General features: G+C 42.8%; 2 protein-coding genes across 5 annotated transcripts in view; one reads left to right on the top strand and one right to left on the bottom strand.

Annotated features, from left to right (window-relative positions):
* Window positions 1-3497: 3497 nt before the first annotated feature.
* LOC143299507 (uncharacterized) lies at window positions 3498-9621 on the top strand. Of its 2 annotated transcripts, none has more exons than XM_076612766.1 (4): window positions 3498-3635; window positions 5049-5290; window positions 5705-6058; window positions 8789-9621. In XM_076612766.1, exons 2-4 carry the CDS (start codon window positions 5150-5152, stop codon window positions 9494-9496), a joined length of 1203 nt encoding a protein of 400 aa, XP_076468881.1. In that variant the 5' UTR covers window positions 3498-3635; window positions 5049-5149; the 3' UTR covers window positions 9497-9621. The 2 variants fall into 2 exon arrangements, with proteins under 2 accessions (XP_076468881.1, XP_076468880.1); XM_076612765.1 differs by having other exon boundaries at window positions 3500-3852.
* A 1353-nt stretch (window positions 9622-10974) lies between these two features.
* The window catches only part of LOC143299394 (thioredoxin reductase 1, cytoplasmic-like), a 32866-nt gene continuing 29272 nt past the window's right edge, over window positions 10975-14568 (bottom strand). For all 3 annotated transcript variants that reach the window (XM_076612569.1, XM_076612571.1, XM_076612570.1), the window contains exons 18-19: window positions 14414-14548; window positions 10975-13775 (exon numbers count right to left, since the gene is read on the bottom strand). In XM_076612569.1, coding sequence (XP_076468684.1) covers window positions 13713-13775; window positions 14414-14548 — 198 coding nt within the window. In that variant the 3' untranslated portion in view covers window positions 10975-13712. The remainder of the gene's footprint in view (window positions 13776-14413; window positions 14549-14568) is intronic.

Genomic DNA, 14568 nt, shown 5'->3' with positions numbered 1-14568 from the left:
TCTCTCCTCTCTGTCTTTCTGTGTGTGTGTGTGTGTGTGTGTGTGTGTGTGTGTGTGTGTGTGTCTCTCTCTCTTTGTCTGTCTGTCAGTCTCTCTCTCGGTCTCCTCTTTATTTCTCTCTCTCTCTCTCTCTCTCTCTCTCTCCTCTCTTTCTCTTTCTTTCTGAATGGCTGTCTCTCTCTCTCTCTTTCTCGGTCTGTCTCTCTTTCTTTCTCTCTGCCTCTCTCTGGCGCTGTCTCCCCCTCCCTCCCCACTCTCCTCCCGTCTCTCTCTCCTTTGTGTGTGTGTGTGTGTGTGTGTGTGTAGGAGGCTGGTAACGGAAGTACTTTTCCACTGTGCAGCCGGGCAGAGATAAGGCGGAAATGAGAAAGGACGCGGCGCAAAAACGACTTACCAAAGACACTAAAGCAACCCATCAGTCCATGCGGACTAATGTACAGAAGATGCCACGTGATGGAACTTCTATTTTCGCACAAAGGCTATCGCATTAGGATATGGGATGCAGCTTTTTTTTTCTCTTCTGTTTTAGATAGAGAGAGAGAGAGAGAGAGAGAGAGAGAGAGAGAATGGATCATTAATCTAACGAAGACGTGTCCATGTAAATAGCTGATGACGTGTGTGATGGGGTGATGGACTGGCGGCTGCCTGACGGTCTGAGAACAGTACTTCAGGTAAGATTTCTTTTCATCATCATTATTGTGACAGAGTGAGTTTCGAATGCCTGTGGCCAGAGGAAGAACGAAATTTTTGTTTGTACATTTCGAGTACCTGTATGAATGTGAAAATGTTTTGCACGTGGTAAGTGTGGGTGAATCGTGAGCTGTGCATGTTCATGTGTGTGTGTGCCTATATGTATGTGCTGTAGTGTCAGTCTGAATGCATCAGAGCTCGGGTGATGTGATGTGGTCTGTGTGCCTTGAATGTTCCGAACATCAGGTGGGAAAATTTATTTTATTGTTTATTCGAAATGTAACTAATGATTGAATAGTTTGTGAATATAGTAGTTTTTGCTGTTAGTTTTGAAATGTTTGCTTTTTGATAAATCAATACTTTTTTGTGTATTTGTGTAATTTATAAGACGTGACTCATGAATGAATATTGTATTGTTAATTGGAAAATTGTATGAATGCATGAGTTGTGTGAAAGAATAACAAATATAATAAAATAAAATAAGGGAACAGTAAATGAAGGGGGAACATTGAAAATTAGCTAGGAATAATTCAAATGGAGTGTGCCGAGAGCTAAGAACTGAAAAAAGTGGTGTCAGGGCTCCATGTGACTGGCCACGGAGTGGAGGGACCTTGAACTGAAATGTTCACTGAGGAGGTGCCCGAGTTTTCCCACGAGTGAGTGGACACTACTGTGAGTAGGCTGCTGTCCGGCCTAGGACTGAGGCGATCCTGGGACTGGATCATCAGGTTTTTTCCAAAGAAATTTGACTTGTGATAGTCAAGACATTTGTTCCGGTTTCTTAAGATTATTTTTTTTCAGGATGAAGAGAGCTTGAATGAAAGATTTTTTTTCTTGGTTTTAATAATTATAATTGGCTCAGGGAAAAATTCCTTGTGTCTGTTTTTTTGTTTGTTTACTGAGAGAGTGAGAGACTGAAGACTGAACTCGCAAAAAAATATTTCTTCCATTATCTTGTCTGTCTCCTCACCCACTTAGTAACAATTATCATCATCATTAGTAGTAGTAGTAGTAGTAGTAGTAAGTTTCTGTTGTTGTTTTCATTCTGTCTCTCGATTTCGTAAACAGCATACGACCAATTAATTAAAACGAAGGGAATATCAAGTCCTCAGTGAGAAAAATTAAGCAAGTCGAGAGGCATTACTGTCGGCCGTTGCCTTGAAACGTTTCGAGAATAATTCCTCCCCGTGATGCACTGACGACACACTGTCCAGCCTGAACTCTTAGCACTGTACCTGCTACTGACGTGGACTGTGTTTTCCTTTGGGGTCATGCACTCTGTCATCACTTCCCCCAACCGCCTACTTGAAAACATAATTAAACCTTTTATGGTGACCTTTGCAGTTAATCTCTTTCTCACACAAACTCAGTCACACACACACGCGCGCACACACTCAGACTCCCCCCTCTCCCTTCCCCCCTCCCACACCTTTTCAGCTCAGTTCAATCAAACTGTTCATAGTAGAAATATATGTTTGATTCTATGAATATATAGATATATGCGTGTCAATGTGTGTATTGATGTGTGTGTATGTGAGTGTGTGTGTGTGTGCGCGTGCGCACATCAGTCAGTGTGTGTGTGTGTGTGTGCGCGCGCACATCAGTGTGTGTGTGTGTGAGTGTCACTGTATGTGTGTATGCACATCAGTATGTGTGTGTGCGTGTGTGTGTGTGTGTGTACATCCAGTTTGATGTTCACCTTATATACTGATCTGAAGACGCATGTCTTGTTTCAGTTTTCTTTGTTTTTCTTTGAAACAGTTATTAAGCAGTGTGTTCCAAATTTCCTAACTGAGCAAGATCTGCAATGACAGTGAAAAGCAACTGACAACCTAGGGCCACATTGATTATCTCGCCTTTGTTCATCAGAAGGGAACTCGGGTGGAGACTGATGAAACTAAAAGACACAGATAATTAAAATCAGTTATTGTTGGGTAACATTTTTTTAAGGCAAAGTCCTGTAGTGAAGCCATATGATAAGCCAACAGATTGTGGGCCTTCATCTAAACACTGACGGGTTAGAATTCACTTGAAAACCTCGCGTTAGCCAAAGCTTTAACACGTGTAATGAAAACTAGCCTATTTGGAGAGAACACTTCAGAATTCACTTTATTTCGTAGTTAACAACATTGTGTTATCTCCACAGAAGTGTCTCGTTGAACAAACAGGCAAATGTTCACTGGTATTTGCAAACTGTGACGTCACTGTGGTGCGCCGCCGGGATAGCTGCGATACGTGCCTGCCTCCTTGTTCTGTGACTTCTTCAACCTGCTTCCTGCTGTAGTTTCAACAATGCAATTGAAAGTTGTTAAAAATCGATACCCATTGAGTCCCAATTCAGTATTATATCCTCAGCTTGTATAGCCGACAATACTAGTGCAGTAAGTAGTGGCATTGCTCAGTATCTTTGTGGAGACAATCGTAGTTTAGCACCGCGTCACGTAGTTTCGTTTTCGTAAGTTGCGCCTGACCGGCAAAATGGCATCTCGTCCCACAATACACCGCGCGTGACGTCATCTTGTTATTCTCAAGGCCTTTCCCACTGACCAAAAAGAAACATATTAGTGGGTCTTTCCCGAGTCAAGTTTCTTTTGTGCTAACCCCCACCTCACTCCCATTCCCCTCCACTCACCCAACCTCCCTCTCTCTCCCTCCCGCAATATTTTCTATTTTTTTCTGCCCTTTTTTCACTTCCCAACTACAAGAAGACTGCCGCTGTTATTAACTCTTAATGTTGGCATCGTATTCAGCGCTGATCCATGAATAACAAATTCTCAAAAGGGCGAATTCTCAGTTGGAAGACCTTTGGTTTGCAAGATGGCGTCAAATGTCAACAGACGTTAGCTTGAACAACAACATGAACAGCGCGGTTGCAGGCTTGCAAAGCCTGCAGTATATAAATAATTGCTGAAGTCAAGAGGATGACATTGATTCTGCAGGCTTTGGTTAGCTACTAGACAGTCATGACTGGTAGAATTCCAAGTTGCAGGGGATGTTTATTGCTCGAAACTATTTTCCCAATTCTTTCGCGAAGAAATGCTGCAACACAAACCCCAAGGAGAGCTGTGGGCTTGCATTTAACCTTGCCTCGTCAGGCAAACCGCAGCGTGCAAACATCGACAGTCAAGTGCAAGATATTTGAAGTGCCATCCCAAAATGAAGGTTTTGTTGATAAATATGTTTTTACAACGCACATAATACCACCTAACTGGCTCGCCTCTTTCTACTTTCACTTTCGCAACATATTCGACACCTCACCGTTCTTGCACACACACCCCACACACACACCCTAAACCCCCTCCCAACTTTTTACTGATTTAACGAATCTGTTAGTTTCATCGCAATTATACCCACATTTTCTCATCTTCACGTGTGCAAGCACATGTATGCACTCTCACAAACAGAAGCTATTTTGCGGCTCCACCAGCAGAGACTGACCATAACAGCAAAAGTCATACACGCTGCAATTAAGTGGAACACTGCCAAAAGCACAGGCCCATGTTAAGTCCCTAGTGGGCATCAAGGCAAATGTGCAGTACAGATGGTATACTATAGACCCATTCAATGTTCCCCACCATTGTATACTTATTTAAGCCTATGAAGAACACACACACACACACACACACACACACACACAGAGGCACATGCACACACACACACACACACACACACACACATTTTTTTTCCTTTTTTCATCTGATATCGCTTGGAGTGGAAAGGCGTAAAATACTACTACAACTACACACACAAACATGTGCACAACACACAGTCATACACACACATGAGGAAGATTCTTCTAAAATGTATACAGTACTTATAGTTCAGATAAGAAGGAAAAATGTGAATTCAAGTTACAAGTTCACCTTGAGTCTATAGTAACATGGTGGAAAAGGAGATTATTTTGTCTTGCTTATTTTTTTATTTATTTTCTTTTCCCTATTGCCAGTAGGTTGTTCCACACACATTACTTACCCAGTCCAAGAAAGAGTATCATATTTAGTAGAACACATTACTATGGATGTATTATGAGGGAAAAAAATGTTAAGCTTTTGGAATGTGACCAACAACAGACCAGTTATTTGGATTGGAATGCTTTAATTAAAGAAGTGTATTTTTCATCACATTGTAGAACATACACATATGGACTACCCCGTCCATAAAATGCAAGCTTTAATGCCTTATCAAAACTAAAACACAAACTCAGTAATCCCTTAGCGTGTATCATTTCAAAAAAATGATCATCTTCTTATTTAATGTATGTTTTTATTATTCAAAATGAAAAGAAGTAGAAAGTTCGGGACATTTTGTGAGACAAAATGTGCAACCTAACTCCTGTACCTGATCCATTGTGTTTTCAGCTGACAGTCTTAAAAAGCTCTATCAAGATCCCAAGAGCATCATCCATGACTTGCTTCAGCCTTTGGTTAATTGCGGAGTGACAGAATTGCCAGAGGTGGCCATGGAGCGCAAACTTGGAGGCCGGTATTGGCGAGCCAAACTTCAGCTGGACTGGCCCAGTAAGGTGTCTGTCTCTGCTGTTCATCCTTTAATCACGACAGCTGAAGAAAACGTCTATCTTCTGGCCTGTGACTTGTTGAAGGTAAAGGTTCACCATGCTCCCATTCTCTGCCTTTTGAGCGGTTTTAAACAAAAAGTGCTGTATGTTGAAAAATGCAACACAAAAGTTTTTAAATTGAGTTAAATGGCTTTAAATAGTGTCATACTCAGATACTAATTGTTTTCAAGTATGATTCTGAAAGTTATTTGAAGGATTCTCAGGCCTGAAGCCTATGTCTTTTGACTCAAAAGTCCCATTTAATTGTGACCTGTAACAAAGCTGTCTTCTTTTAAAATTAAATAGATTGTAAGTTGTGTTTTTGCACAGGACAGGGAATCAGACCCCTGCCAGTCTGCACTAATGGGTCACAGTGTAGTGTGTGTAAATTTTTCTTAGAATAATTTTTGAGTATATTGGATTGTTTCCTTCAAGCATCATTGTGCTTTGTCTGCACAGAACATAGGACTTGTGTACCAGCCCTACAAAGGGATCATGTTGCCCGTGAGTCAGGACCACATCCTGAAAATCCTGACCACACTGCATTCCTCCACCTGCCACCCCTTCAGCAACACCCTCCCCCAGTTCCATATCACTACCCAGCCCACCCACATCACCAGTAATAAGGGTCCCTCGTCCTCCTCCAGCTGGGACCAGACCAGGTGGAAGACAGAGAAGGCAGGAAAGCGGAATAGGCTGTGGTGCACAGACGTGTCTGCCTCCTGGCCGTACCCTTTTGACATCAGTTCTTTTGGACCTACCTCGCATGCCTCCAAGTACTCTGCCGCCCTCCACACCAGTATCAAACTGAAGGCGAGTGTAGTCTTTGTTGCTGGCCTGTGATATGGAGTGTTATAATTATTATAATAGCATGTGAATTTATGTGCGTGTATCAGTACCAGTCTAAGGCAGTTGTTTCGATTTGATATTACGGTCTCTGCAAGGCTTACTTTTCTGTTTATTTTTCAACATACAATGCGGGTGCAGAATCATACAAACTTGAACTTGAATCACCATGACACTGTTGATTTTAATTCATGTCAGTCAAATTTTATTACTTTTGTCAGTAAAAGATTCTGTCACGTTTTCCTGCCAATTGGTGGAATTAATATCACACAAACATGGCTGGTCAAGATTGGCTGTATTTCTTCACAAACAATAACAGATACGAGTAGGAAATTTCCTTTATATATGAAAAAGGTTTTACTGGAAAATTAAGATTTTTTTTTTTTTAATGATTGGCAAATACAGTTGTTGTTTTTTTGTTTTGTTTTTTTTGTTTTTTTCTTTTTCAAAAAGAGAATTGCATGAGATGTTTTCCCCTTGGTTATAATCTCTAGAAATTTCTCACAGTTGAAAGAAAGTGACAAAAAGAAGTACATTCAGAAATACAAAGATGTGTTCTCTTATGAAAAAATAGGGGTGATAATGCACCCATGATATACAGTTTGTAAGTTTTATTCTATGGGAGTATGGGTGATTTTAGACCAACAATATACAACCAGGCATATCCACTGAAACTCCTGTTGCAGTGCCATGCACAATTTTGCAATCATCAGATTCGTGATGTATAAGGAGGAATATCCTTTCACATATTTTGAATATGTGAGTAGCACACATATTTGCTGTAAAAGTTTTTAGATGACATGTCAAAGACTTAGTAACACAGAACTTCACCTGCAACGTCCAGTTTCAAAAGCAGTCTTGGACATCATTAAATGACGACTTTGAAGTTGTTCTTTATACTTATAAAAACATTTTCACCACATAATAAAATTGTGTCACTTTGTGTGTTTAACATATGTTCTCTTTGCAGCCAATGAATATATAACATTTGTATGCAAACTTGTGTTTCAAACATTTACATTATTTTCTGAGCAGTACATTTGCAAGGCAGTCTGCGGAATCCCCCAGCTGCCCACAAGAAAGGTTCACTCCGCAGTCATGTGTGGTGTCTTCTGTGAAAGGTTCACTCTCCAGTAACGTGTGGTGTCTTCTGTGAAAGGTTCACTCCCCAGTAACGTGTGGTGTCTTCTGTGAAAGGTTCACTCCCCAGTAACGTGTGGTGTCTTCTGTGAAAGGTTCACTCTCCAGTAACGTGTGGTGTTTTCTGTGAAAGGTTCACTCCCCAGTAATGTGTGGTGTTTTCTGCCAAAGGTTCACTCCCCAGTAATGTGTGGTGTTTTCTGCCAAAGGTTCACTCCCCAGTAATGTGTGGTGTTTTCTGTGAAAGGTTCACTCCCCAGTAATGTGTGGTGTTTTCTGTGAAAGGTTCACTCCCCAGTCATGTGTAGTGTTTTCTGTGAAAGGTTCACTCCTCAGTAACATGTGTTTTCTGTGAAAGGTTCACTCCCCAGTAACGTGTGGTGTCTTCTGTGAAAGGTTCACTCCCCAGTAACGTGTGGTGTCTTCTGTGAAAGGTTCACTCCCCAGTAACGTGTGGTGTCTTCTGTGAAAGGTTCACTCCCTGTAACATGTGGTGTCTTCTGTGAAAGGTTCACTCCCCAGTAACGTGTGGTGTTTTCTGTGAAAGGTTCACTCCCCAGTAATGTGTGGTGTCTTCTGTGAAAGGTTCACTCCCCAGTAACGTGTGGTGTCTTCTGTGAAAGGTTCACTCCCCAGTAACGTGTGGTGTCTTCTGTGAAAGGTTCACTCCCTGTAACATGTGGTGTCTTCTGTGAAAGGTTCACTCCCCAGTAACGTGTGGTGTTTTCTGTGAAAGGTTCACTCCCCAGTAACGTGTGGTGTCTTCTGTGAAAGGTTCACTCCCCAGTAACGTGTGGTGTCTTCTGTGAAAGGTTCACTCCCCAGTCATGTGTGGTGTTTTCTGTGAAAGGTTCACTCCCCAGTAACATGTGGTTTCTGTGAAAGGTTCACTCCCCAGTAACGTGTGGTGTCTTCTGTGAAAGGTTCACTCCAGTAACATGTGGTGTCTTCTGTGAAAGGTTCACTCCCCAGTCATGTGTGGTGTTTTCTGTGAAAGGTTCACTCCCCTGTAACGCGTTTTCTGCCAAAGGTTCACTCCCCTGTAATGTGTGGTGTTTTCTGTGAAAGGTTCACTCCTCAGTAACGTGTGGTGTTTTCTGTGAAAGGTTCACTCACCAGTAACGTGTGGTGTCTTCTGTGAAAGGGTCACTCCCCAGTAACGTCTGGGGTTTTCTGTGAAAGGTTCACTCCCCAGTCATGTGTGGTGTTTTCTGTGAAAGGTTCACTCCCCAGTAACGTGTGGTGTCTTCTGTGAAAGGTTCACTCCCCAGTAACGTGTGGTGTCTTCTGTGAAAGGTTCACTCCCCAGTCATGTGTGGTGTTTTCTGTGAAAGGTTCACTCCCCTGTAACGCGTTTTCTGTGAAAGGTTCACTCCCCAGTAACGTGTGGTGTCTTCTGTGAAAGGTTCACTCCTCAGTAACGTGTGGTGTTTTCTGTGAAAGGTTCACTCCCCAGTAACGTGTGGTGTCTTCTGTGAGAGGTTCACTCCCCAGTAATGTGTGGTGTCTTCTGTGAGAGGTTCACTCCCCAGTAACATGCGTTGTTTTATGTTGAAGGCTCTGGGCCTGCTGTCCAGTGACAACTGCCTCGCCCTGTCCCGCCTGCCCAGCATCGCGCATCGGCAGAGGTTCCACGTGTCCAGGGAACAATTCAACCCGCACTACGAAATCTACTCCGATGCTTCCGCTTCCGGTTTCGGTGCCTACCTGCTGAAAAAAGACGATCACCACGTACACTGGCTGGCCAACAAATGGTCAGAACATTTCCCGGACTGCCCTCGCATCATACCACGGCGGAAACCACAGCTGCAGTACGGAGAGGAGGCGGCGGCAGGGGTGGGGGGGAGTGGCTCGGTGCAGCTGGAGAGCACCTTCTGCGAGCTGTACTCGGTGGTGACGGCCTGCTTCACCTGGAAGCACAAGTTTGTGGGCAAGCGGGTCCTGGTGTGGACGGACAACATGGCCATCGTGCACATGCTAAACGGCGGGCTGCACGGGGAAGCCGGGCAGCAGCGCTGGGGCAAGCTCTTTGACATCCTGGCATCCACCTCCCGCAAGTACTCCATCGAGCTGCGCGCCAGCCACGTCCACCGCTCGCAGAACACCGCTGCCGACCTCCTGTCCCGCTGCCACCTGTCCGCCTTCAAGGCCGCCGTGCCGGAGGCCACCCCATGCCAGAAAAAAACCAAGAAGCTGCTGTTCTGGAACCCTTTGCAGCTTGGCAAGTGTAGCAGTAGTCCTGACCAGCCTCGTAAATTCTTGTGATGGATCGTTGGGGGGAGGGAAGAGGGGTGTGTGAGTGCGTTTGTGTGTGTGTGTGGTGTACATGATTTGTTCCGAATACATGGTTTTGGAAAAGTGAATCAAAAAGTGCTCAAACCAAAACGAAAGACGGTGTCTATGTTGACTTGATCAGTTGATGTGTTTGCGTATGAATGGACAGACCAAAAAAAAAGGGGGACTGTGAGGGGAAAAAAATATAAGGTGGTATATGCTGGTCGAAATAATTCTGAATGACTTTCCTGAATTATGGAAGTTTAGTGTTGCTTCTGCTCTGTACAATTTTACCCACACATATGCACAAAATTGGCATGTACACACAATCTTGGTTTCTTCTTCTTCTTCTTCTGCGTTCGATGTTTTGGCTGCGTCAGACGGTCACCCCTGTCGCCACGATGTAACCCACGGTCTTCTCCAGGTCGTGGCGGTCTCCCCAAAGCTGCGCCTGTAGCTCCGTGCCCCCTGGCCAGGTTTGACGCCGTAGAGCTTCATGGGTTGGGCAGTGTTGGAGGATGTGTTCAGGGGTCTGGGGTCCAGTGCCACATGGACACTCATCAGTGTGGGCGATCTTCATACGGTGAAGGTGACTCAGTAGTCGGCAGTGGCCAGTTCTCAGTCTGAAGAGGACTGTCTGCTGGTGTCTCTGGAGCTGGTGGATTGGATCGACACCACTGTTTGCACCCAGCCTTCTCTTCCACTGGTTCTGGTAACGGTTGTGGATGATGGTCCTGGCCTCTCTGTAGGTCACGGGGTGGCTGAACTGCTTCATTTTGCTGCCTGCCTTGGAGAGAGCATCGGCCTTTTCGTTCCCCGTGACCCCACAGTGAGAAGGAACCCACTGAACAGTGACAGTCATGAAGGGCTGCTTTGATGTTTGTCAGCTGCTGTTCGTTTCTGGTTGACTGGAGTCCCTGCAGGAGAGATCTGCAGTCAGTGAAGAAGGCTATCTTTGGTGGTGGGTTGACTGACGTCCTGAGGCCTTGTGCAGCATGGAGTAGTGCTGCTGTCTCCGCTCTGTAGTTTGAGGAGATTCTTCCTGTGGGGAAGGCTCCAGGGGTCAGTCTTCCATCTGTGTGCCTGATCAATCTTGGTTTAAAAACTGACAGTTCAGAGCAGGGTATGTGCGTATAAAAAATTCATTTATGCCCACAACAAGCCATTATGTTCCTGCAAAGGGGTGGTTAACATGAACAGCAAGCGACAGTGGTTTCACACTGTGCAGTATTTATAGATCTTGTTATCTGCTCCTGTTTACTGACGAAACATTCTCACTCAAGCAAGCTCCCTCAAGTTTGGAAGGGACCACTCTTTTGTTAAAACATCTTTCAAAAAGAAAAACCAACCAATCAAAAAAATGAAGAAAAAAATCTTCAGAACAACACACACACACATATATATATTTGGTAATGTGTGTGTGTACACATGAAAACTATCACATCTACAACACACAAACGGACAAGGCATTGAGACACTTGAGGAATTTTATTAAACTTATCACCATGATATCTGGAGTGGAAATCATTAATTCAAGATGCAAAAGAAAAAATAAAGTGAAACATGAGGTACGTCCACTGTATACAAAAACCACCCAAACAGATGCAGAGGACAAGAGCAACATCGCACAACTAGCATACTGTGAAACAGTAACATTCTGAACAGTCACAGAAAACAGAAATAATTTTGTCACGGTTAAGTATGTGTAATTAAAATAATTTGTTCAGTGCAACACTGGTACTTGCAAGTGACAATGCAAATTACCAACTACTGTGTTAATTTTTGACAAAAACAATATGAAATCAATCAAATGGAATGGCCCAGTTGCAAATCTCTGAGTTCAACTGCTGGTTAACACAGGTCTCTAAATAACACCAACTAAAAGAATAAAGGTAAACATGACCCCACTTTAAAGCAAATAAGAGTGAAAGAGGAGAGAGGGTGGTTAGAAGTCAAATCCAAAACATACTTCACTAATATTACTTTGGAGCGAAACAGGAAAAAGAAAAATGAGATGATCCACCCCGAGCAATAAATAAAATCATGACAAAAAGCAAGAAGAGTATTTGGACAGCAAAAGAAAGAACGAGAACAACTGAGTCAACTGTTCTCCAACTGCGACTCCTGACAGGGCATGGTGATGACAGCTCAAACACAACACACAAGTTTGTGTCAGTGGTAACTGCTGTCTTATTGTTCACAGAAATGAGGATTTAATTTCACTGCAAAAAGGGTAGAAGCACCTTCTCTCCTAATAAATAGAGATCAACAGAAATTAGAGGGCAAACTGAGAAAACGGGAAAGGTGTATCAAAATTCAACAGCTTGGGTTTTTTGGTGGTAATTACTAACATTTTTCAGCCGAGTCTGAATGGACTTTTCACCACCTTATAACAGGCTGTACTGACACCGTTTCTGAATGCTGGCATCAGCATGCATGATTTGTCTCCAAGCCATGTCAATGATTCAATTTTAACAGAAATACTGATGTTTTTCAAATGAGGATTTCATTCAACTTTTATCAACTTTTATCAACTTTTTACACTGCTGTACATTTAACAATTTGTATATCAACAATCTCAATTTACTCTTTCACTGCCAAAGCAGGAAAACAATAATGTGCATGCCATTTTAGTGCAAACACTAACACAACAAACCTTGAAATAAAACTTATCTTCAACAGACATTTATTAGAATATGAATTTCATGAAAGATATTATCAACAACAAAAAAGATAGGTATATAGAAAAGGCACAAAGAACATGCACTTGTTCAAAAAATAAAGGCAGAGACACACAGTGTGAGAGAAGAAAGGCAGCAAAGACAAAAAAAAAATGAAAGGAGGATACTGTGCACAAAGTCATGAGCGTGGAAGTCCTGTCGCATCCAACAAACATGCAGCCTGGCATCGGGTCCTCTGCTTCTGGAAGGGTGTAAAGAGGGTGGAGCTATAGCGCCGACAGGGTGTCGGGCCACACCCACCTCATGACTGAGGGTTAAGGGTGAGGCCGTCATAAGTGCTGCACGCAGGCAGCTCCGGTCGATGCTAACACTCCTAGTTTGAAGAATGGTTTTACTTCCCTGCTGCTTGCTTGTACCTTGCCTGACATTTTTTTGTGTCGCACACATCCGCTTCCAGTGTACGGGTCATCGAAATCAAGTCCACAGTAGACACAAAAATAGTGTTCACATTTGCTTCATATGACGACTACAACAATTTAAAAGAAAAAAAAAAGATCATCCATGCCATACATTTTCGCACTTACACTTTGTTACAATATCAAATTGAGCATATCATGGTCTGTGCCGATGCCCTGAGCTTGTCATGAGTGAATAAATACCAAGAGTAAAATATCAAATAGAAACGAGATTATTCAGTTCTGATACTCATGGGTGGGAAAAGGGGCTGGACTCGCATTCACCAAGTGTAACTAGAAACTTATCGTCACAAAATTTTACCGGAAAAAGAGGGCGCTAGACAGGGATACACAAGGGAGGTAACCTACTTCTGGAGGTTATCGGCCATAGCTACTTTTGTTTTCTCTGCATAGGCGGGTAGTAGTTTGCACAGGATAGGAATCAGACCCCTACCGGAGTCTGCACTAGTGGGTCACGGTAAGTATGTTACTTAAACGTAATTTTAGAAAGAAAATTTCCTTTGAGCCACGAGCTGCTGAGAAATTGCATTTGGTTTTTTTTTTGATATGTTATGATATCAGGTTCAGATACAATGTTTATCAGCTAAGCATTTTGAAATAAAAGATTTTCTTAAAAAAAACCCCAAAAAAACAAACTTGAAACAAAACAGAAAAACAAGGCTATTTCAGAATCAAAATGCATGGCTAGCATTTTAAGAACAAATCACAACTCGAGATTATTCTGGCTATCAAAACAGTCTGACATACCAATCTTACCACAGCCCATACACTCTCTTTCACCAACTACTCCTCCTACAGATGAAAATTTACTTGTCCAAAGATCCAGACTGTGCACAGAAATCTGCTATTCCGATCCCAGTTTTAACGAAAACACACACACATCAGCTCTCTTTGACATGGAGTTAAAAAGCCAAAAAAAAAAAAAAAACGAACTCTGGCAGACGACGCATACTGTTGAAAGTCATATGATCAACGACCCATCAGGAAGCAAGATGTGAAGAAGCGACGTGTCAGCAAGGTACAAGGGGGAGAGCAGCAGGGAAATTAACCTCAGCAACCTGTCACTTCTGCGCTGACGCCGCTCCTCTTGGTCACGTTCAGCGTTGTGAACGTCTGAAACAGGCATGAAAGAAAATGGAGCTGATCTCTGAGCCACAGAGCTGCTCGATTCACAGATAATTATGCTGTCTAATCAGATTAATACAATGCTTATTAGCTAAACATTATGAAAGAAAAGTTGTTGTTTTTAAAGAAAAGAAAAAAAATGGTGTGGACCAAAACTGAACGCTTAAACGTTTTAAGAAAAAAACCTCAAAACACCATTAAAGTAGTGTTGTTCTTGTTTTCTTGAAAATTTGAGTCAGGGGTTTAAATGCTATGTGTGTGTGAGGGTGTATGTATGTGAACTGGACTGAATGATCACTCAACATCAGGAATGAAGATACATGTCACAAAATACATACAACATGAAATACCCACAACGATGCTCTTTTCTCCTGTACTCAGTCTTAAATCATTTAACAATGATTATTCAGGTGATGAAGATTAAGCCATTACACTGCTGGTTCTCACAGCTGTGATTCTGTTTACATTTTAAAAATTGGTAATTCCAGTGTTCAAGACTTAAGTCATCAATATTCAGCATAATACTACAACCAAAGCAGTCAAACGTCTGATGTTCTTTTTGGGGTGGTATTTCATCAGAAATTTCTGTCATTAAACACATTGTTCTCTCTAGAAGCTCTACAAACCTCAGAACAGGTAGGATGGATGCCGATGGTGGCGTCAAAGTCCTCTTTGGTGGCGCCTTTGCGCATCGCCACAGAGTAGCCCTGGGTTATCTCTCCTGCGTTCGGCCCCACCACGTGGAACCCGATCACCCGCTCCTGCCCCAAATACAGTTGAT

The sequence above is a fragment of the Babylonia areolata genome, chromosome 25 (genome assembly GCF_041734735.1).
Source record: "Babylonia areolata isolate BAREFJ2019XMU chromosome 25, ASM4173473v1, whole genome shotgun sequence".
In the NCBI taxonomy this organism is placed as follows: domain Eukaryota; kingdom Metazoa; phylum Mollusca; class Gastropoda; order Neogastropoda; family Buccinidae; genus Babylonia; species Babylonia areolata.
This window is presented reverse-complemented; position numbering and strand designations above follow the sequence as displayed.